The 26130-nt window shown below is 33.1% G+C and overlaps 1 protein-coding gene across 12 annotated transcripts in view; it reads left to right on the top strand.

Annotated features, from left to right (window-relative positions):
• The window catches only part of LOC115215814 (MAGUK p55 subfamily member 7), a 930620-nt gene that overhangs the window by 463311 nt on the left and 441179 nt on the right, over positions 1 to 26130 (top strand). The window contains exon 1 of one of the 12 annotated variants that reach the window (XM_036506009.1): positions 16981 to 17082. The exons of the other annotated variants lie outside the window; for them this stretch is intronic. Coding sequence (XP_036361902.1) covers positions 16996 to 17082 — 87 coding nt within the window. The 5' untranslated portion in view covers positions 16981 to 16995. Of the gene's footprint in view, positions 1 to 16980; positions 17083 to 26130 lie in introns of those variants that run through there. 12 annotated transcript variants of the gene reach the window in all.

Below are 26130 nucleotides of genomic sequence, written 5' to 3'. Positions count from 1 at the left end.
CATGAGTACAACATACCAAATCATTAGCCCATGTGCCTTCACACATATGTGTATATATGTGTGCATGTATACACACACACACACACACACACACATATATACAAGGTACAGATATATTTACCAAAATTATATAAACATATCTTACAAAACTAAAGAGTAAATTTATTCAATAAAATCACCATTGGCTTCAGCCATCGCCTCTAGACGACTTTGGAATCTCCAGCAGCTCTTCTGGATGGTCTCCTTGTTAAAGTTGGTGAATGTTGCCATAATCCTTGCCTTCAGTTCATCTTTGGTGTTACCAGGGGTTATGTTGGTCTCTCGCTCAACTGTGCCCCACACATAATAATCAAAGGGATTGCAGTCTGGGTAGTTAGGTCGCCAGATGTTAGGGGTAAAGCGGTCACACAAATTGTCTGACAAATTGGTGCAGAGTTTTGATGCCAGACATAAGGTCTTCCAGCAGTGAGCCTCTTGACCCTGGGCAACACTAAGGCACTTGATGTAAGCCTCCGTGTCGAGTCTGAGGCCGTGTGGGAAGATGAATGGAAACATAATGTCGCCATCACTAGTGATCAATTTAAACACTATGATGCTGACTGGATGTTTAATTTTTATCACTCTCGATACATGTCAGATTGCGCTATCCTCAAATTGACACTCAAACATTCTGAAACGTTCGTACTGGAGATTCCGGCATGAATGCCAAGCAGTACAGCATGTCATTTCCAAATTTCTGGCAGAGTGAATTGTGTCATGGTGCTGTTTTTCTTACAAATGATGCCCAACTGACAATACTTAGCTATATAGTTGACAAAATCAAAAACAAGCAATGCACATATGCAAAATTAAAATCATAAAATAGTAAGAATTCACCCATCGCACCCTGTATATATGTGTGTATGTGTATACTATGCATATATGTTATTATATATGTATGTGCATGTATGTATATATATATATATATATAAAATATAATTTTGTAGAGGCGCAATGGCCTAGTGGTTAGGGCAGCGGACTCGCGGTCGCAGGATCGCGGTTTCGATTCTCAGACTGGGCGTTGTGTGTGTTTATTGAGCGAAAACACCTAAAAAAGCTCTACGAGGCTCCGGCAGGGGGTGGTGATCCCTGCTGTACTCTTTCACCACAATGGCGGTGCCCCAGCATGGCCACAGCTCAACAGCTGAAACTGGAAAAACAAAAACACAACAAACACATTTATGTATGTGTGTGTGTGTATATGGCTAGTTTGTACTGGTATTGTGTCATATTAGTTGTAGTAATGAAGTGGAAATAGTGATATTTTGAAATCATTTAGCTCATATGTTTCATATACATATGCATGTGTGTATGCATGCACACACACACATATGCAAATGGAAATTTCTAAATGAAAAAAGGAAAATAGTATTCTATAAATGTCGTGTATGGTGCAGACCTTATTCATATATTGAAATACATATAATCATCTCTTTAATCACTTACAAACCTAAACGTATCAAGTTTTTTTTTTAATATAGTTAATGAACTCATGAAACCTCACCAGTCTATTAGACCAATATCTATTTCTGTTACTCAAGTGTAAAACCAGAGACAAATGTATTTTCAGATTGTTCCCCCTGTCTGTTCTAGTGCATTTAATATAAAATTCCTATTCCTAGTCCCAAAATTTAGGTGGACTGATGTGATGCTTGTAAGCAACAAATGGTCCATTTTACTACCATCCTCATTACACCGCTATCCTAAAACCTTCCCACCACTTTATGAGGTTTATGTGTAAGAGACTGCATTGGACTATATGTGTTCAATACAGGCCAATTCACCCTATCTGTACAGCCATCCATCACTCTCTCTCCTCTGGACCACTTCTATATATCACTGATCACTTTTACTTTTTCTTCCTTTGCTAATGTCCATCCCCAACTTCCCAATAACTCTTTCTCTCTCACTCTCTCTCACTCCTTCCCTCCATCCCCATCTCTCCTTCCATTTCCCCCTTCCCCCTCTCTCTCTAGCATCATGCTTTTCTTTCACTCACCCATTCTAGTCTTCCTCTGTTCCTCTTCTCAGTCACTTTACATGAGCAAAAGTACATGACTTAGGTTACTGCGTACTCTCTACAAAACATCACCTGTGCTGGTGCCACAGTAGAAAACCCCTTCTTTGTCGGTGAGTGAGCAAAGATAAAGTATGGGCGAGATGCCCCTTAATCCTGTCTCAATGAGAACTTAACCACCCTAGTGCTGGAACCATGAAAAATAAAACCACTACACACTCTACAGTTGTTGGCAAACAAGCAGAAAAGCTAAGGGCTCTGAGGTACCTTTTGTCTAGTCTTACCAAGGACTTATCAGTCTCTCTAGTATTGGTGTTATGAAAATATACATCCAATACACTTTGTAAAGTGACTGACAATAAGGAAGGACTTGCAGCTGAATAGACCAAGCCAAACCAGCATACAAACACTAGTTAATGAGAGCAGTAGTTCTCAATAAGTAATGAGTCAGTTTATCCTCACCCAAATCAGCATGGAAAGTGGATTTAAAATGATGCCATTGCTGTTGGAGCTGATGACAATGACAAGTGTGTGTATAGGGAATAAAGTGACCAGGTCAATGAGATTCAGTGAAACTCAGCAGTGAGTTTGAACTATTAAGCTTTGAACTGGTAGATTATACAAAGTGCATGCAGCCATCCTACCTCTTGACATGGAACAATTATACTAATGCAACCCATTCAAATAAGAATGAATTGGTTTAATTTAGAATTAAGTATGTTGTTTACTAGAATTTAACAATATGATCAGCACATTCGGATAGCATTATAGTAAATGAAATAATTTATTTTTAAAATGAAGTAAAACTATAAGAAATTTAGGAGAAAAATAAAATGGAAATAAATCCTTAAAATTTAGAAATTAAATAAATAGATAAATAAATAAATAAAAATACAATTTTTTTTTATTACTCCAAGCATAAGTTCATGAAGTGCCTGAAAATGTGGTAGGAAGTTTATCTTATAGGAAATCAAATAGTCATTAAGTTAGAATTTCCTTTAAATTAAAATGAACAAGACAAATGCTTTTAGAGCTTGCATTACAAGTTGTGGAAAAATCAATATTGTTTGTATGATTGAAGAATTGTTTGTACATAATAAAATGAGATATTCCTCAAAGTAATCATTAAGACTACATCTAACACTTTCTTTGACACATTTACATATCAATATTAATTTTAAGGGAAACAGTTTAAAGAAGTAGCAATAAGTTATTAGTGGATACAATCGGCAGCCTGGTTTTGATTCTTAGATTGAATGCTTGTTCAATTGAGTGATGTATCTTTAATTTATATAATCTGGTGAAAGAAAAGATTTTATTTCTTAAGAATATTTTTTGGCCATTATAATTCTCATTAAAGTGAATTTTTTTTCCTTTCCTAAGGCTATGTGATTAACAAAGTGAACTTCTGACTACAAAGTCATTTAACCAATTTAACCTTACCATTCAGTTCTGCCACAAAGAATGGTTGGTTATTTTTCTTGTTTCATTCTGTTTTCTTCAGAATAGATAGACCAATCTTATTTCAAGTTTTGAGAGTTGTAAATAGAACAGGCAAATTACTGAAAATTTTGTTGTTTCTTTAGTATGTTAAAATATAATTTCTCAAAAGTTATCCCATTGGAGCTAATGAGAAGAAAAGCCTAAAACAAAATGAATGAAAAGCCAGTCTGGGAATGGATCTACCCCCACCTTACTATGTTGTCACACCAATACATTACTTATTTTCTTCACTATATATATTTTTTGTCAAAAGTGTTGTAGTTCATGTCAAGATTTTGCTTCATAATTTACATTTATTCTTATTCTTTTACACATTTCAGTCATTGAACATGCCAAACTGCCATGTTAATTGGACATAAATCAACCAACACTAGGCGTCAATTGATAGAGGGAGGCGACAAAATCAAAGACATACACACAACACACACTCATCTATATATGACCAGCTTCCATAGTTTCCATTTATTAATTTCATTCACAAGTCATCAGTTGGCCCAGGGCCATAGTAATAGGTACTTCCCAAAATATTGCACTGTGGGACTGATCCCAAAATCACATCTTAACTTTATAGCTATACCTTCACCTCCTTATGTGAGAGATAGAATTAACTGTTCTGCGACTAGAGTAGCAAGGGTAAGAACTGGCTGGAAAGTCCAGTGAGCTATTATCTCTACTGCCTCAAAGGCCTTCTCCCTCAGAATGAAGAGCACATTGTATGATGTTCAAACTGTGATGCTGCATGGTAGTGAGACATAGATTTTGAGTGCAGAAGATTTGCACAGGCAAGAAAGAATGCAGAAGACCCAACTACTTGTGACAAAAATATGTATTGAAATGAAGGATCTTAATATGTGTTAATGTATTTATATTTATGTGTGTGAACATATATTTATTCATTTATCCATCTACCTATCTGTCTTTCTATCATTTCTCTCTCTCCCTCTCTCTCTCTCTATATATATATGTGTGTGTACATATATATATATATATATATATATATATATATATATATATATATATATCATCATCATCATCATTATTATTTAATATCAATTTTCCATGCTGGCATGGGTTGGACAGTTTGACCAGGGCTGGTAAGGCCAGGGGCCACACCAGTATCAATTCTGATGTGAATGGGTCTTCTTGAGTTCAGTAAGGTGTCAGATATCTCAGTCCTTTGTCATTTCCTTTGTAAGGCTCAGTGTCAAAAGCGATCAATAGAATAAGTACTAGGTTTTATAAAATATGTCCTGGGGGTTGATCCATTTGATTAAAAATTCTTCAAGGTGGTGTCTCAGAACGGCCACAGTCTAATGACAGAAACAAGTAACAAATGTGTGTGTATATATATATATATATAGTAGAATAATAAAAAGAAAGTTCTTGGTGCAGTATTATATATTTTTCAAATACACACACCCAAACACACACACACACACACACACACATATATATACATATGGAAATGTAGTTTGGTGTATGAATGCATGTATACTTGTGTGGGAGCGTGTATATATGATTAGGGAAAGTCAAAAATTATCCACACTTTCACTATAACAAATCTTTATTATTTCCACAGTGCCTTCTGCGCATGCGTGCTTATTGTTGGTACTATTGTGGTCATGTGATCAAAGTTTGAGCCTGATCATGCCATTTTTCTTTCTGACTTTACAGTGTAAGCATGGCCACTCCACTAGTAATGTGCACCAAAGAAGAACAAAGAGCAGTGATCTGAGAGATGGTAAGGGTAAACCAGTTCACTATTACCATCTATCAAGCTTGCTGAATCTTCTCGTCAGTGGTGAAAGTTGACGAGCATCCTGCTCCCTCTTCATGTGTTATGCTTGTCCAGCCATTTTTAAACTTATTGATCCACTCATACACACTTCTATGCAGTAGTGCACTGTCCTTCTATTGTGCTAAAAGCCTCCAATGAATTTCAGCACCTGACACACCTTCCGACAAGAGAAATCGGATCACTGCTCTTTGTTCTTCTTTGAGCATTTATTTATCCATCTATCTATCTGTCTGTCTGTCTCTCACTTTTCTTCAGCTATGGAAGCCCCTTCAACCCTTTAGCCTTGCAAGCAACCTCACAAGTGCTGGTCCACGAAAAGTACCTAGTATACCATGTAAAACGGTTGCCTTTAGGAAGAGTACCCAGCTGTAGAAACCATGCAGTAATAGAGAGTGGAGCATGATGCAGTTTGTTGTATTCTATCAAACCGTCTAACCTATGCTATCATTGAGAGGGGATGTTTAATAGTGACAATGATGATGGTGATGACGATGATGACGATGATGACGACAGCAATGGTAGCAGTGGCAGTGACAACCCAATTTAATATAATATACCAAAAGTTATAGCCTTAAAATCAGCAAAGTCTCTGCTTCATTTAATAATTCTGCTTCCTTGTAAACATGGTCAGTCAAATCTATCTCAGTCACAAATGTATTTGAAAATGAAGTTGAATAAAAATAAGAATGAATGTCTGTGGATTGTGTGTTTGATTGTTGACTAGCTTTCTGAACATCCACCACTTTAACCCAAGAATGAAGAATGAAAATAGCATCTCATTTCCAATGAAATAAATTGAAGTCTTTATTTTCAGTTTTCTACTGATCAAAATTTTGAATCAAGTGTTCAGCACCATGACAACTTTGCTATCATGTATTCATATTAAATCACAGAAGATTATATTGCTTTCAAAATGTTACTATATATTTTAAGAACTTGGCTTTAATTTGCATCCAGATTATTGCACAATGATGCAGAAAATGTCTGAGAGAGATGAAGATTTATGGGAGAGAAAGTGACAAATTAACTGACAAATATTCGAAGATGAAAAATAGAAACGCTTGTATGTTGTTATGTGCATTCAGTGAATTCAGTGTCTACTTATATTAACAAGTTTTCATAATTCTCTTTGTCATCAATATCTAAAATGATATTAATCAAGTGTTATTCAAGTAAGAATCACAGATGCCTAAATTGATAAGGTATCGAACAACTAGTCAAATGGTTCATGATTTATATTGTCATTAGCATTGTGCTGTGTCCAAGGCAAATTCACTTAAATGCCAATGGCTCAGTATAGCTACCTGTAAGTGGGATCTACAAAAATGGAATTATATACTATGCCACACAGCAGCATTCTATAAATGATGAGTGTTTCATAGGTTTCAGTTTAGAGTTAAACTCATCCAATGACCAGAAAAAGAAATTTCACTCATTTTTATTAGATGAAGCTGATTTATCCAGTGACTAATATATATGATCATGAAAATTATTTTACTTAATCTTCTAGCACCAGACCTATCTTCAAAATAAGGAATTAATGACACAAAATATATCATCATAACTGTAATTATTATTATTATTATTGAGTGAGAGAGCAGTGCATGCCATCAAAGTGACACTGGGGTAAAATATACAAAACCCAGTATACCCATCATGACTACCAGTCTGATAAGGGTACACCAGGCACATGCCTCATAACCATATGTGCGCAACATGATGATTAGTCTTTCAGTATTCTTTTTTAAGTCACCCTTGCTGAGCCACATCCATGATGCTTCCTGGTCTTTTAAGTTGTTAGTTTAACAGTGGAATTGACCATGTAATTATTATCATTATTATTATTATTATTATTATCATTGCCTTTGCATAGCTTCTAACGCTGGAGATGTACTATGGTGTCAGCTGTTCAGTACCAGTGAACTAAGGTGACACCCCTTATGTTTTGAGAACCTTCCGGAGTATTCAAGTGGTTCCAAGCAGTGCTGTTTTCTGCAAGTGCTCCACCTTTATTGCAGCCCCTATTTCTTCCATGTACTTCTCAAGATTTTTACTCAATGTTCCCAGGGCTCCAACAATTATTGGTACTACTACCACCTTTTTCATCGACCACAACTGATTAACATCCCAATCTAACCTGTCATATCTATCAACTTTGCTTTCTTCCTTATTGTATACCTTGTTGTCAGCTGGGCATGTTGTATCTATGATCCAGCATAGTTTGCTTTCTTTCTCGATTAAGACTATGTCTTGCTTCCTATTCTCTATCTCATGGTCGCATAAAATCCCACAGGATCTTTGCATTATCGTTTCCGATGATGCCTTCAGGTTTATGGTTGTACCAATTTTTTGCTCCATCAAGTCCATACTTGTTGTAACGTGTCCAATGGACAAGCCTTGCTATATTGTCATGGCATCTCTTATATTCCTTCTGGGCTAGTAGCATACATTGACTGGTAATATGCCAAATGGTTTCGCCATTTTGTCCTCAAATTCTGCATTTATCACTTTCTGATGTGTTGTCTATTCTGTATTTTATGTAATTTTTCATAGTGCTTGCTCTTGGGCAGCACAATTTAGAGCCTCTGTTTCTGGTTTTAAATCACTTTTAGTCATCCACAGCCATCTTTTTTCTCTGTCTGTCTTATCATCAACATCTCTATGAAATTGTCCATGCATTCTTTTCCTTACCCACCTATTTTCAGTTTCATTCATTTTCAGTTGCTTGTACAGTACTTATCTTTGCAATCTTTCATCCTACACAAGCTTGACCTTCTTACTTCTAATAATTGTGGTTCAGTGAAATTTTTTACGTACCATGTTATGTTGTTTTCTTCTGCTCTAATACTGTGTTTGCATCCAATAAATCGTCCTCCCTCCATTTTTTTTTGTACATACAGTCTGTCTGTGTCACTTTTGGGTGGAGTGTCCCATATCTAGTTAGCAACTTCCTTGTCTTTCTGTCTAAGCTGTTTAGTTCGTCTACTGTCTATGCGATTACCCCTGCTCCATATCTAAGGAGTGAAACCACCCAGGTGTTGATAGCTTCAATCTTATTCTATCTGTTTAATTTCAACTTAAGGATCAGCCTCAGTTTGCACAAGTACTCCACCTTAAATTTTTCTATCATTTCTTTCTCCATCAATTTATCCATTTCCAAAATCCTTAAGTACTTATAGCCTGTCTCTTCTATCTGCTTCATAACCTCCCCCGACATTATCGTTAGCCTGTCCATACATTTGATTTTGACTCTCTTCAAGACTAATACACCACACTTTCTCAATCTGAACTCTGTTATTATTGTTATTATTATCATTATCATTATTAGAAACATTACTCTTCCAATAGTTTTCTACTAGTAATAGCAAGGATATACAGCTCTCTCTCTCTTTCTGTTTCTCTCTCTCCTTCTCTCTCCCCAGCACCAACTAGATTGAGGATTGGATTACACCATAATTTCAGATGTTGTTCTTCAACCTCTTCCACAGACACACTCTGTAGTCTGTAAAGCTGACACTTACCACTTACATATATACAGAGAGAGAGAGAGCGAAAAGCAAAAAGAAAATGGAGAATAAGTGAATGTAATTACTAATTTATTTGCATGTTGTAGAAAGGTGGGGTTTTTTTTAAATATTACAAATAAATTGGAAATTGAAAGCTCAAAAAAGTTAAGAAAAAAATGTAAGAAGAACCTACATATATATTTTTGCCAAACCAATAAGTAGTTAGGAATTTCCAAAGCATGTTGTTTAATGTCAATAAAATTGCCACATTCATGGTATCGAATTTCTTCAGGGTTCAAAAAGAGCTAACTCCACTTAGGTGATCATTATGTCTGTATATAATGAAAAGATAGAATGATTGCCTAATTGGAGTTAGCTATTTTTGAACCCTGAAGTAATCCAACCATAAAATAGTATGAATATAGCTGTTCACACACAGATATCAAACAATCTGCCTTTCACTCTGGAAGAGAGGCCTTTGTTGCCAGCAGGGGTAGGAGTTCTCTGAACTTTACCCAGCCTAATCTCATTTTCACAGCTACACTCTTGGAGCCCCCACTACTAACTTGGTAACTTGGTTACCTAGATAACGAAAGCTATCTACTACCACTAGCTTGCCCTCCTGGCAGTTGATGGAGTCTATTTTCTGCACATTTTCAGTGTTTATTGTACCTGTGCATCTTCTACATGTAAAAGTTAGTTTCCCTGTTGACCTTCCTCTGATGTTGCTGCATCCTTCATGTGTCCAAAGCTTACATTGGGTGCATCTTAATGGAGTTTCTACCTATATCTTTTCTACAGATTGAGCAGGGCTGTCTACCTGAAGGGATCTGTGATTTGTCTGCCTTCCTACTTACTATGACTTAGGTGTTGCTAGGTAGTGATTCAGCTATAAGAGCAAGGTCATCAGCATAGAGGAAATCCCAAGGGAAGCCTGTCTTGAATTCCTCTCTTATTGCCTGGAGGACTATGATAAACAAGAGGGGGCTGAGTACCGATCCTTGGTGAACCTGACTTGTACCCTGAATTCTTCACTGTGCTCATTGCCCACTCTCACCTTACTGGTAGCATTCCTATACAAGGCTTGAATGACTCTCACCAACCACTCATCTATCCCCAGTTTCCATTTTGGTCACCAGATAAGGGATTGGGGGACTGGTGCTGCTACACCAGTCATTGGGTATGACTCCTTCGTGAACCACCTGATTTACAATATGGGTGACTAGACCATAACCCACACCACCAGATATTTTGAGCATCTCAACAGTGATTCCTGATGGGCCAGGGTCTTTCCTTGTTTTCATATCCTTAATTGCTTTATCTATCAGAATCCTGTCAATTTGGGTAGCTGGCAGACTCGCCTTCTTCCATTCATTCTCCACATTCAGCAGTCTTCATAATGGCATTTCCAAGCCTCTTTCTTTGCAGGTGTGTGTATGTATATATATATATATATGTAAGTTGTAAGTGTCAGAATGCATCCGTTTGAGGGTAGCTGAATAAATTCAGTTAAGAGAGAATTAGACTGAACATTTGACAGTCTCTGGTTCTATCTCAGGTTTCAGCATTATGATATGGTATTGTTTTTTTTTTCCTGAAATTATTTCTAATGGAAAACTCTACAGTATATAAATATATATCTGTCTATCTGTATATGCACACATGTATACTGTTCCTTATACTATATATACACACACATAAATCAAATGTAATAAAATTATCAACTGATAATTGATAACAGAATTGACAAACTACTTGACAAGACTCTCAAAAATTTTGTTACCATGTTACCATTCTGAGTTGAGTTCCCTTTGGTATTGACTTCACTCATTTCTGGTATGATAATGTAAGCACCACTCCAAAATGTGTTAATTTTAGAAATTAGTAATAATCTTAAGAGTGTTGTAAACATCTTGTTAGTGTCCATTTTGACATACATCATTCTGGAGTGCATAAAATAAGTATCATTTGGGTGCTGGTTTAAAGATAAATAATTGAAAAAAATATTATAAGTCTTATGATGATTACTTCTTTTATACAATCCTCCAAGTCATACAGCAGAGTTTAAGACTGGCTCACTGTGGGAACGTCTGTATAACAATGACCTTGTTCTCTTTACTGAATCAGAGTTTAAGAGAAGTGATTCAAAATTTGGAAACAAAACTTAGAATTGAGAGGTCTGAAAGTAAGCTTAACAAAAGCAGAAGTTAAGAAGTTATAGTTAGCATTAAAAGGAACTTGAATCTACTGACATTGTAAAGTGACCATGATTTGAATGTAGACAAAGGTTAGGCAAGACTTCCATTTGGTGTCCCTACTGTAAACTATGGATGCACTAGTGGAATCACTGGCAAACAGGGAAATTAGACCTCATATGAGGAAGATACACAAGACTTGTTTACAACAAAGCTGCATGTGTAAATTCTGGAAGCTCCCTAGAAGAAGCTGATAGTTGTTTCATTTTTTATATGGGTAATTTAATTAGCACATGAAGTAGGTATTCTGAAAGCATAGTTGCCTGTGTAAGAAGTTCCAGGAGCTATTACATCTGTTGGCATCAAAGGTTTTTGTCTCTCAGTTAGTAGGATAGATTATACAATTTTTGCATACAAGGTACAATGCTGCATTAAAATGATACATTGGCAGATCTATGAAGGCTGGAAAGGAATAAGGCAAGCATGACAACCATTAAAAGTTATGAATGTTATCAGTGTCATAAAAATCTCTGGTTTCTGAAGCTATGTAAATTAAATCTCAAATCACATACTGGAATGCTTTTAGTTTTTGATTTCTGTTGCTGCAGTACACTTTCACTTTTCTAACCAGCTATTGTTCTTATATTCAGCTTCTTTTCAAAAGTTAATTTCCAAAATGTTTCTAATGTCTCTTTAGTGGGTACCACACCGTCTATATTATTGCTCTGTATTGTCCTATAAAAATTGTGTTGGTTGTTTCCAAAATGTAAATATCAGAATAGCGTCCTTCTCTAATGATATATTGTTTTAATCTATTATTTAAAGCAGATGTTTTCGTATTTTTATACATTTGAGTGTTTGTAGTGTTTGTTCATTGTTTATACTATGTTTAATTATACAATACATATTTTTGGTAATATTTCTAGAAGGGCTATATTCTGTCTATTCTATGTTGGCAACTTCTATCTTTTATAATGATACATTGTTTATTTAATACTCTATAGTTTATTCTATTGAATATGCAAGCATAAAGGAAATTAAATGGGTAATAGAATTGGGTACCATAATGTTGTTATTTCTCTGTACATCACTGATAGTGCCCCCAAATCTTTGTTTCTCTGTAAGAGAAGGCCTATAAAACATATGTCTACAACTGATGGTCTTTAGCACGCTGTTGATATATGTGTCATCATCTTCTTGTTCAACTTCTATTGAAGTGGCCAAATTTCAACTACAGCAGGAATTTTGATGCTACTGAAGAAACTTGTTATCAGAAGTTGTAATGTCTACATTATTAACATAGACATATTATGTAGATTAGTAACAGTAACATTACAGTCATTATTAATTATATCATAATTACATCACTAACATAATCTCTCCTGTTTACAGTGCCTTCAAATAAACTGTAGCACTCACAGCACTGATTTTTAAATTTGTTTACTAGTATTCTTTGTGTTCATATTGTCCACATTGATGAATAAGTTTTTTAACATCTGCTATTCATTGCACAGTGCAAATTGTATATGTTTATATTTGTTATCAATATTGATTCATTGCCTGTATGGTATAAATGCATTTATGATAGTCTGAAAGTAACTTTCAACAACATTCAAATCCATTTCTTTTATTTGTCACATCTTTCATCTCATTGTTGCTGTGTTCTCCTATGTACTAGCATATCTTAAGAAAACAAAATGACTATCAGTAACTCTGTGCATTTCTGGCAGATTGGTAGAATTGCTGGTTGGAAAAACATCTTGCAATATTTCTCTAGTTTGTTACATTTTAAGTTCAAATCCCACTAATGTCAATTTTGCTTTTTGTCTTTTCAAGGTTGATAAAATACATTATTTGTCATGTATTGGGGGAAAGTGGTATTTACTAACCCCAATTTCCTTAAAAATTATTGGCCTTGTGCTAAAATTAAAAGCAATTACTATTATTATTATTACTATCCCTAAGGTGGTGAGCTGGCAGAAACATTAGCACACCAGGTGAAATGCTTAGCAGTATTTCATCTGTCTTTACATTCTGAGTTCAAATTTTGCCAAGGTTGACTTTGCCGTTCGTCCTTTCGGGGTCGATAAATTAAGTACCAGTTGCTTACTGGGGTTGATCTAATTGACTGGCCCCTTTCCCCAAAATTTCAGGTCTTGTGCCTAGAGTAAAAAAGTATTGTTATCATGCCAGGAAAATGTTTAGTGGTATTTAGTCCATCTTTATGTCTTGAGTTCAACTTCTGCTGAAGTAGATTTTGCCTTTCAACAATGCCATGATGATAAAATAAGTATCAGTTGAGTACTGGGGTCAATATAACCGATTATCTCCCTCCACCAAATTTCAGGCTTTGTGCCTATAATGGAAAGGATTATTACTGTTACCACTACTACTTTGTTATAAATGTCATACATTTATCCTCTTTCCATCCTTTTGGAACCATGTCACATGTAAAAAAAAAACATCAGCTAAAATTTAGACACATTTTCATATAATACATAGATGTAGGCAAACATTTCCAAGTGTCTTGGTTATAGACATGACATGCACACCATATGAAGAAAATCCAGGTATTTGTCATCATAAGCATAATGTGGCAGATCTGTAGCTTTGATAGAGTGTTAGACATAAAACTTTACACTATTTGGTTATTATTGAGAGTTCATACCATACCCTGGCCAACTTTACATTTCCTCTTTCTAATGTTAATAAATAAGTACCAAAGCGCTGGAGTTATATAACTGACTGGGAAGGTGGTGAGCTGGCAGAAACGTTAGCTTGCCAGGCGAAATGCTTAGCGATATTTCATCTGTCTTTACATTCTGAGTTCAAATTCCGCCAAGGTTGACTTTGCCTTTCATCCTTTTGGGTTGATAAATTGAATACCAGTTGCTTATTGGGGTTGATCTAATTAACTGGCCCCACCTCCCCCAAAATTTTGGGCCTTGTGCCTTAGAGTAGAAAAGTATATAACTGACTGGAGAAGTATGACCACAGTCCAATAACTGAAACTAGTTATAGAATAAAAAGACATTCAAACACTTTATTTCATCAAAGATACTCTTATTCATTATTAAAGAGGATTTGAACTTATTCAATGTCATATCAAATTCATTGTTATCAGCATCAAACATGAAACACATTTTTGTTGAAAGATTGTGTTTTGAACACATACATCAGCTATATTATAGAATGGTATTCATTTTTACACATTTGACACATAACTGTATGCTCCAAAGATATTGGCTACTAAACCCTTCAAGTATATACTAGTGATATCCATGGCATACAGAGGCAGGATATAGAAGCATGTTTAATTGGTGAGCTGTTCAGAAGCCTTGTGTTTTTATGTTAATAAACCTAATTACCAGTAAAACACTTAAACAAGCGACCAGAAATCAGATTATGTCTATGGAATCTACAATCTTTATAGTTTATTGGTTGACTAAAGTTATTAATAAAATGGTAGTTAAATAATAAGTGAATTTCACAAAAGCTATGTTATAAAGTAACTTTTGGGTAAAATTTCAATTCTGTGGTTACTATATTGTTTGAACTAGTTTGAAATATTCTTTATAATTGATACTCGTCAATCACCATGAAGTCCCTTACTAGATATCATGGTTTATAAACTATTTTGTTGCTTCTACAAATATTTGTTATTATTTTAAATATTTTAAAAACAGCAAGCTGGTATTTCATCTGTCTTTACATTCTTTGTTCAAATTCTGCTGAGATCCACTTTGCCTCTCATCCTTTCAAGGTTGATAAAATAAATATAAGTTGAGTATTGGGGGTCAATATAATTCACTTGCCCCCTCCCTCAAACTTACTGGCTTTGTGCCAAAATTTGAAACCATTATTTTAAATACTTGAAATCATCACTTCCTTAATCTCCGAAGATTTAGATTTCATGTCTATTTCATATCTCATAATCATTTTCAATTAAAAAAATATGGGATAAAACTTACAGTAAGCAACAGAAGCATTAATAGTTATCTGGTTGCAAATAGATAAGTCCTTCTTTAAAAATCCAGACTTCATTATCATATAAGTAAAAAAGTTACAGTAATCTTTGTAGCACATTCTTGTCTAATATATTTTGTAGTAATCGCTAATCACAATAACTATCTAAGAACAACAAAAGGAACGATCAGTGAAGAATGTTTAAAATTAAATTCAATATCTGTAATTCATTTGCAAAGTAAGCATAAAACATTTTCCACGTGTTTTAATCAGTTTTGTAACATGACAATATTCTGTGTATATATATTATTTTAAATTTTGATGTCATGCCTGGAAATAGAAGAATTACATCATAATGATTGAAATAGAAAGGAAAAGATTCAGTTCCATGATATTCTTCTTTTCCATTTTCTTTCTATTTAGATCAGTCTCTGTGGAAATCTACTTTTAAGCAAGTTAATACTGTTTGCAGTTTCTAATATTGTTTTCTTTTACGTTCACTTCAGTTCAATATTTAGTTGATCACTCTTTTCTCCTAAGCCAGCAAAAGATTGTTTTTCTCAATAATAAATATATTATTAAAAAAAAAAAACAATGTTGGAAAGCTCTACGACATCTTTGCATCATGGAATAACATTTTAGATTATTAACTTCATCTTTTCTTTTTATTAAAATACTAAGTTTCAAATAGCTTGCTCTTCATTTTCATAAGTTGGAAGATTTGTCATGTTTTGTAAGTATGCATGCTTGTGTGTGTGTGTGTGTGTGTGTGTGTGTGTATGTTCTTGATCTGGGATTGACCTTATCTCAGTATTAATGATAATTTTGCATAAAAGTTTTGAGTATGGCTTATGTGTAATAAATCTGCAGGAAATTGATTGTACAACATGCTGTAATCAAGTACAAACAACTACAAGTTACACATCTGATCTGTTAACTATACCACTTGCATCTTCTAGTGAAACATATTTTACTTGTAAATATTGATAAGTGGAAAACAATAGATCAATTATGTAAATTATATGAAAATTGCAAAATTTGTTTAGTGTAATTGCTTCTTTACTTTTGAAACCACAATTTTATCATTTGTGCTGCTTTATAAGTCATGTATTCAAGTGTATTATAGTATTGAAAAATTCTTTTAGTTATAATAAACCACTAATAGATACTTTTGATGATAAAAAGACAATCAGTTCTATTTATCACACTATTCCAGACACATTTTTCTTTTGACAAGCTTAACAATTATGCTAAGTAAAACATTGAAACAGTTACATACAACCAATGATTTCAAGAATATATGTGAATTTCTAGAGCTGTCAGATTAAGTTAAATATATGGATATAAAATGAAATGATAATTGAATTATTTGTACTTTCATTTACATTTTCAAATATTTCTTTTTTTTAAATAACTATATAATCAATACTTAGGTTACTTTCTTGTTGTTTCTAACCTACTATTTTAAGACTTTTTCTTGTTTGTTAATACTGTATATATATATATATATACACACACACACACGTGCACATATGCTCACACACGCACACATACACACATATATATGCACATATTATTATTAACAGATTTCTTATTTTATCATATAGAGTTCATTAATAAATTACATAAGAATGTTGATACTAAAATGTCATTCTATATTTGTAATGGATTTCAGGAAATACGAATCGACTGACAGTATAGAGTTTTCATGTGCATTATCTTAATTTATAGGGAGGGAAGTGTGACGGGATTGATATTTTTCTTCGTTTTTTTTTATTCTTTCTATATTTTTGGTATTTTAGTGTTGCTACTTCAGATGACTGTATCATTTGCAAAGAAGTTTTGTAATCCAATATAGTTGTTGATTTTTCTTAATATAGTTCTGGATTTAGTATTTCAGGAATTAAATGACTTTATAGAAATTTCTAAGCACAGTATTTCAGTGAATGTTTAGTAGCATGTTCATGAAGGATGAATAGTAATCAAGGAAATACACTGGAATTTAAGAAAATAATTTTACTCCCAGTAACTGTACATCCACCCCAGCAAAGTACACAGGTAGTAAGATTTTGACATTATTTTGGAGAAGATACCTCATTACAAACAAATATACAGAATAATACTGCTAGTATTCTTGTTAATAATGTTCTTGTAATTTCCAAGATGTTTTTGTATATCAGAGAATATATTGTATAAACAGTTTGGATAAGAATAGAAATTCTTTTGTCAATTTTACATTCATATTTGTATTTGTCTTATCATTATATTAGACCATGACAGCATCTATTTTTATTTGTAAAATCGTTCATACATTTTTGTTTTACCTGAAGTGTACTATATAACTAAGCCATATTATACTACTTATACAATATTACATTTTGTTAACCTCTCATAAACCTTAATATTTTATATTATGTAACAAAATGCTATTGAATATTACATGTCACAATACTGTACAACCTTGTCATCATCCAGAGTGGTTTTACTCTTTTGTTGAGGAGGCTTCCAAGATTCATGAAACCCCGAGGCTATTTGTTAGTTTGAGTAGTGAGTAGAAAGAGTTGAGAGATTGATTTCTCTATTGGTTAGTTTTGAAGCCTCTGTATTCATGACTCTACTGCATTTAGACAACAAGAGGCTTGTCCAACTGTAGCAAGATGCAGGTCCTGCAATTTGTCATGCTCTTTCATGATACCTCCTCTCAGTGTGTGAGGGGTAATAACATAACTATTGGTAGGATTTCAATTCCAATGTGGAATTTGAACTCAAAACACAAAGAATCAAAATGCATAATACAATGCTGTTTTCCCTATGCTCTAACAATTCTACCAATTTATTGCACTTAACTGTTATTTATTTATAAACCCTGAAATGACATTTGATAATGTTGACCATAAGATTTGAACTTGAGGTGCAGAGAGCTGGAACAAATATCACAAAATATTTTATCTGGCATTCTAACAACTCTGCCATTTCACCACCTATACACCACCACACTAAAATATTCTACCACAAAATATCATTCCATTCAACAATGCAGCATTATATCTGTATACACTACCAATGGGAATAATATAACAATTGTTTTATCGAAATAGGGATGAGTGAAAGGGTAGGTAGCTAGCCAAAATGTTTTATACTATCTAGTTTGGTGCTTCATATTTTTAAATTTTGATATGACCAGGATAAATGAAGTACCAGTGAGACTTATGTATATTATATTAATTATAATTTGACCCATGTCAGCATTGAAGTAGCCATAAAATGATAATAAGGATGATCCCACCCTCTCACACTATTAACCTTATGCCAAGCAAAAATCATCTATTAAATAACCATTGGCTAACATACCATAACATGACACTAGCCACTTCAGTATCTGCATCATGCATCATAATTCCCATCATCATCATCATTGTCATCGTTAGTTCTACTAATGAAATAAATACAGTTGCTAGGATAAATTTGATTAAAAGTTCAAACCATTTCAGTTACTGCATTAATTCCCTAGGAAAAGCCATCAAAGGTATAACTTCTTTCATTTCTTTTTCCCCTATTTCTCTGTTGTCAACCCTAATTAAGAAATTATAGTTAATAACAAAATTGCTATTGCTCATTAATGGGTTTAAGTCTAATATTGCTTTGTTAACTCAGGGTTAGTATCCATTTTCTAATGGCTTCTTTTTTAATATTATATTACCTCTCAGGCAATATATAAAGCATATAAAAAAAGACTCTTTTCTCTAGAGATGCAAGATTTGTTCAGTATTACATTATGTCATCAACTTTGTTCCTCATATTAAACAAAAATGTGTATTAAGCAGAATTCGTATAATCCACTTTATCAACATTATGGTTCAGCCTGTAGTATATAAGTGCACTGAAATAGCAGTATGTGGAATGGCCTAAACCATTTAAAAGCTAATAAAAAAAGATATATATCTGTTAATTCAGTTTCATTTCACTACAGGCACTATTTTGTTTCTCTGTCATTTACAATAAATTTAATTAAGGTATGAATGGATGGATGACAGATAGACAACCAGACTGAGAGATAGACAGACCAACAGACAGACAGAAGCTTCTATGTAAAACAAAGAACAAATATAAATTTCTGTTAAAAAATAAAGAACTGATCTAGAATTTAAGTTGGAAATTCGCCAAACAGGTGCTTGAAGTTAACAAAATTATCTGGATTTCTCATGTTTCAGGAATATCACACAATGCCTGGCATATAAATTTTCTTTCTATTGATATTGTATAGTGTTTAGGTTGCTTGATATGAATACATATTCTTGGGTTTGTTCATTAAAAAGAATAATAAAAAATATTACAAGAGAATTTTCTACTCTTCCTTCTTACGAGTATTAGTTAACATTTTTTTATGATATATGAAATTATGAACAGATTGGATTCTCAGTATAATGTATCAGCAACCCATATTAAAACTAAGATTTGCTATATAATTTTCAAAGGATTTTTTTTTTTCAGATTTAGTATTTATAATCATCATCTTCATGATTTATAGTGTATATAATATCATTTAGGCTAGCAAAATCAGAAATAATTTGGACAAAATTTATTTTGTTATTTAGTTCTGTTCATTTAGGATTTGGGTTCAAATACTAGCAAGAGCAACGTTGCCTTTTAGGTTTCAGAATAAATAAAATAAGTACTTATAATACACAAGGGTTGTTTTAATTAAATGTACCCCCTCCACCAAAAGCATATGTCCTTAATACCAATGTTAAGAATCATTTTTATTGTATTAAACACATCATTTTTACATTTTTTTTGTTTGTATAAAGGAATACTTATTACTCTCAATACTCCGAGTTAAATGAATATATTCAACAGACATTAAAATATGGTCTGTTTCTAAAGGGATCACTGTGCTTTGATTTTTTGCACTTATCTATATCTATCTATCAGTTTGTCTGTCTGGCTCTCTCTCTCTCTCTCTTTCTCTTTCTCTCTCTCTCTCTCTCACTATATATATATATATATGTATAATTTACTTTCTAAAAACTTAGAATTACACACACAAACCACTTGACACATTATATATATATATAATGTTGCGTGTATATTGTGAATGTGTGTGTCAAGCCATTTGTGTGTGTAATTCTTATTTGTTTTTTTATAGTAAATTATGAAGAATCGTATTGAGCATAATAAGCAAGTAAATTGGCACAAAAAAGCACAACATTGTACATAAAACATTCTGTATTTAAAATATTTAATCTATCTGTAGAATTATTTACAGAGGTATTTTCAGACTGAATGCGTTAATTTTATTGTATGTCAAGAACACAACTTGCTGAAATATTTAGAGTTATAACACAAATATTAATCTAAGCAAAAGTATTTGCTTTATGCACATGTTAAACATACAAATATGCTTTTTGATACTGATTTACATTAGTTTGTATTTGTAGTGGCAAGTTTTATTTCTCTGCTTTCAGACATATTGTCTAAGGATAAACTGGAGTATTGAGGATTTTGTATAAACTTAGCATGTCATTTGTACATCATGCAGTTAAGAAGAAGATTGCCTTGCAACCACATCATTCCTGGTTCAAACCTAACACATGTAGTAGTTCCTTTGGCAAGTGTTTTACATTGTAGTTTTGAACTGAACAATGCCTTTTGAGTGGAATTTTGTTCACAGAAACCATAGAAACATGCACCCACATATAGGATCATCATCATCATCATCATCATCGTTTAACGTCCGCTTTCCATGCTAGCATGGGTTGGACGGTTCAACTGGGGTCTGGCAAGCCCAAAGGCTGCACCAGGCCAGTCAGATCTGGCAGTGTTTCTACAGCTGGATGCCCTTCCTAACGCCAACCACTCCAAGAGTGTAGTGGGTGATTTTATGTGCCACCGACACAGGTGCCAGACGAGGCTGGCAGACGGCCACGCTCGGATGGTGTTTTTTATGTGCCACCGACACAGGTGCCAGACGAGGCTGGCAGATGGCCACGCTCGGATGGTGTTTTCTTATGTGCCACCGACACAGGTGCCAGATGAGGCTGGCGAACGGCCACGATCGGATGGTGTTTGTTACGTGCCCACAGCACGGAGGCCAGTCGATGCGGTACTGGCTACGCCCACGTTCAGATGGTTTTCTTATGTGCCACTGGCACTGGTACCACAAGGATACAAATTTCATTGATGTTCATCTATTTTGATTTGGTTTGATTTGATTTGATTTGATTTGATTTTCACTTGGATATGCTAATCAATTGTGTGTGTGTGTGTGTGTGTGTGCTTATGTTTACACTTATTATTAAAACTGGTGTTGGGTTTCCTAATGTTTTGTAATTCAGTGGTTAGACAAATAAAGGTATTCCTGGATTCAATATGATTGACTAGACTCTTGAAGATGTTGGTGTCCCCAAATCATCATAGTACAATGATCGAAATCAGTAAAAGAATAACATGATACAAAACTTAATTGTAATGTTCATCATCAATTCCTTCTAAATGATAATATGCTCACTTTGTTTCCAAATATAAAAGGAAAAATAATACATATGCTTTCACTTGAAAATCTCAACATTTTATCTGGTATATGCTTATCAACTCCAGCTGACTATAACAAATGCTGATATCCTAAATCTTATACATTTCTGATGAGTCGCAGCACTATATCAAACTGTTTCATTACATCCTATATTAATATGATTCTCCTCCTCCTTGTATGTCTATTTGTAGCTGTCCAAAAATGAATAGATAAAAACGATGTACTTTTCTACAATATTGTACTAAAAATCTCCAGACAATAATTCTTAACAAATGTTCTACTGAATATAGTTGAATTAAATATTAATTAATTTCCAAACTTCATTTAACGACTACTGTAATTATGGTTATAAATTAGATAATGTGCAACAAGAAATATCATTACTTTTTAACTTTAAACTTTGTGTACATAACTCAATTCTTTGGAATGATTTAATTTTGTTTTTAAATAATTTCAAATCTGAAAATGTTAATTTATATCTTAGAAAATCATCATGACATATAATGATAAAAATGATACTGAAACCTTAAATTATAAAACATTTAAAACAAATGCTTTTCGATTCAGTTTTTTCATATTAGCTTAAAAAGTGACAAAAGCACATTAAGCACACATGCATTCACAAAAATATGGAACACATATTACAAAAACAGATATGCTTGCTTGAGTATACAAATGGAAGAACTCTTTTCCTTATTCTGAAACTTTGTTTTTGCATATATCTTTATATATAATTCACTCTAAAACATTTATAAATCCTGTGGTGAAAATATGAGTATTTATAGATTTTATGTGAATTCAATTGATAACCAAAAGTCTCATTCTTGATTTATCAACTCAACAGAATATTGCTTTAGTTCACTTATGAACTTGCTGTCTGGTAACTGTATGTGATGGTTTTGTATGACAATTGTTTTATTACTCAGATAGGTTTTCTTAATCTACCATCATACAATCCTACATATAGTAGAACACCATCATTGTGATAATATTTCAATGAAACGACATGGTCAGAATAAATTTGTGAGAATCATTATGTACAGGAGAATGTGTTGGATTAGGACTTAATTATTCTTCCTCATATGCTTAATCATGGCGGTGTGGTAAGAAGCTTGCTTTCCAGCCACATGGTTCTATGTTCAGTCTCACTGCGTGGCACCTTGAGCGAGTGTCTTCTACTATATCCTCGAGCTAACCAGAGCCTTGTGAGTGGATTTGGTAGTTGGAAACTGAAAGAAGCCTTTCGTATATATATATATATATATATATATATATATGTGTGTGTGTGTGTTTGTGTCTGAGTTTGTCCCTCCACCATGACTTGAAAACTGATGTTGGTGTGTTTATGTCCCCTGAAACTTAGTGGTTCAGCAAAAGAGATCAAATAATAAGTCCTAGGGTCAATTTGTTTGACTCAGGAAGTGCTCCAGCATGGCAGCAGTCAAATGACTGAAACGTGTAAAAGAATAAAAGAATACATTAAGTGAGTAGATATTGTTTTATACTGGTATGAGTTGGATAGAAAAATTGTAAAATATCTGCACTTCATTATATCTGTAAGAGGTACGAAAAAAAAGACAAATAGAAAGGGAAAAGACAAATAATGATAATATAACTAGATGCATATTAGGGGTCAAACAGATTTTGGTATGTGCATGAGCAAATATGTTTCTTGATGAAGACAAAGAACATAAAATAATAAAGATAATTGAATTACATGAAGCTGTATGGGGATGAGCAAAAAACGAATTTGAAATTGATAATTAGAAGTTATGTATATATATATAGTCACAGGAGTGGTTCAGTCTGACTGCGTGGTGCCTTGGGCATGTGTCTTCTACTATAGCCTTGGGGCTTGTGAATGGATTTGGTAGCCGGAAACTGAAAGAAGCCCATCGTATATATATATTTGTATGTGTCTCTGTTTGTCTCCCACCATTGCTTGACAACCAGTGTTGGTGTGTTTACATCCCTGTAACTTAGGGGTTCAGCAAAAGTGAACAACAGGATAAGTACTAGGCTTATAAAGAATAAGTCTTGGGGTCAATTTGTTCAATTAAATTTGTTCTAGCATGGCTGCAATCAAATGACTGAAACAAGTAAAAGAATAAAAGAATATATACATATTGTTCATACATCCTACAGGTTAATTGCTTTACCAAAACAATCTTTTTAAAAATTCTGGAAATAAGTTTTAAGATAGCTTAAGTTTTAAATGAACAGAGGTTGAAATTTCTACAAAAATTTGTCTTTGTTTGTATTAATGAAAGTTTATATATTGTATTGTTTAATCCCAAAAGATTAATTAAAGCAGAAAAATGTCACTCTCTTCAAAAAGATATCCTTGACAAAATTATTACCGATGGATTTAAGGTATTACTTGTCAAAATCATTTTAAAATAGAAATGTGATTATCTGAGTAAAAGCATACTGTATAACAAAAACAATATGGCCTTGAATGAGCCTACACATAATGATCATTTAGCAGTAGTTGTAAGTTAATGAAGTAAAGTATTGCTGACAGGAAAAATAAATGGAAGGAATATTGTATGAACAATTGTATCATTGAATATAAATAAAAGGAAATAATTACAATAAAATCATTTATATATGTGTGTGTATGCTTCCATAAGTGTGTATATGTTTCCATAAGTGTGTATATGTTTATGTATGTATACAAATATGTATATATGTTTATATATGTATGTGTGTGTGTGTGTGTATATATATATATATATATATATATATATATATATGATTATATGTGCATTATATGTATATATCTTTTGGTGTAGCTGAATTTATATGTAATATCTATGTATGTATATGTGTATGTATGTGTGTATGTATAGTTACAATATATTGCATGAGTATTAGACACTTCTCTTTTTCAATTATATCAACACATGTGTATCTAAATTCATATATATTTATATGTGTGTACATACATATGCACACAAAATATATATACATATATATATATATATATATATATATATATATATATATATATATATATATATATATATATACATATACATACATACATACATATACATACATACATACATATACATACATACATATACATACATACATATATACACACACACATATATATATATATTATATATATATGTATATATATGTATGTATGTATATATATCAAGAACTTTTCATAAAGAAAGAAGCTGCTTCTGTGGTGTAAAGAAAGGAAGGAAACAGCAATGGGAAAATAGAAAAAAATGGAACTCGTTGATTGACCTGTCAACAAGAATAATTTGAAACCTGGGGAAATAGATTGAGATCTTTTGAATCGAAGATAGCTGCAAGTCATATAAGCTAACTAAATATTTCATGCAATGTAGGCAGGATTTCTATTTTGGAAAAGAGGAAATGAGGTTGAAGTTCTAAAATTTAAAAAATAAACAATCATATAAAAGTATAATGAATATTTTTAACATTTATTTGTATTGTGACACCTCTCTGCCACTCGTTTTCAATGATCTCTGTCTCTAATTTACTTGTTTTTCTTTCTTTCACTCTTAGTTCCCTGTTTGATCTTACTAATTCCGATATTCTTCACTCCTTGACATTGTATGTCAGCTGTTAACTTACCTTTTGCCTTGCATATTCTCATGGCAAATATTATCCACATTTTGCTCAATTTCTATTGCTCTTTTAAATTGTTTATTTTATTCATTTATTCTGTTCTGCCACTTCTTAACATTGTACACTCCTTAATATGTACATTGTATTGCTTCATTTAACAGCTTTGTAATTCAATTAACTAATCTCTCATTTGTCACTACCATTACTATGCCACTAACATAGACAGCCTTTTCTAACACATCAAGTGCTTGTGCCATATTACCAAAACCTATCTGTGTGAAGTAAAACTTTAATATTTAGTGACTCTTGTAATTATCTAGCTGGTGGTGCATGCCATGTGCTAGATGAGGTTAACACAGAATAATTCAGAATCCTAGTCTGTTTCCAATAGTTAGGCAAACTGAAATGAGTGGTGAACTCTAGTCTAAAACAGAACAGGATTGGTACAGTAAACATTCTTGATTGATTCATTATGAATTCCTGAACAGAAATAATGTAGAGGAAAATATTCTAGTGAGAAATACAATGAAATGACAATAGAAGATCTAAAATAAATTCCCCATGAGCAGTTTGCCAAATACCATACCTAATCAGAAGCAATATGGCATCACAAGACAAGAAATTCTATTACATACGTTTCAAATCCAAGTTTCAATATGTGACAATATGTCTGATTTTAAAGAGCTAGAATACTGAATATATTGTCACATTTATACTATATTTCTTCTGTTAAATTTCCTAACACATATTTACTCACCAGTTAAAAGAAAAAAATATCTAAAAGCTCAATTGCTTTAAATCATAATAGCACTAGATTTGGATTTCTTTTAAATGACTTGTTTAACTTAGGCAAAGATTGCTCATTTCAGTGTAAAACAAAGAACAAGATTTAATTATCAAATCTTGATGTCACCATAGCATAAAAATGGCAGAATCAGAAGAAAAGGATGTAAACAATCTAT

This window comes from Octopus sinensis, linkage group LG9 (assembly GCF_006345805.1).
Source record: "Octopus sinensis linkage group LG9, ASM634580v1, whole genome shotgun sequence".
NCBI lineage: Eukaryota > Metazoa > Mollusca > Cephalopoda > Octopoda > Octopodidae > Octopus > Octopus sinensis.
This window is presented reverse-complemented; position numbering and strand designations above follow the sequence as displayed.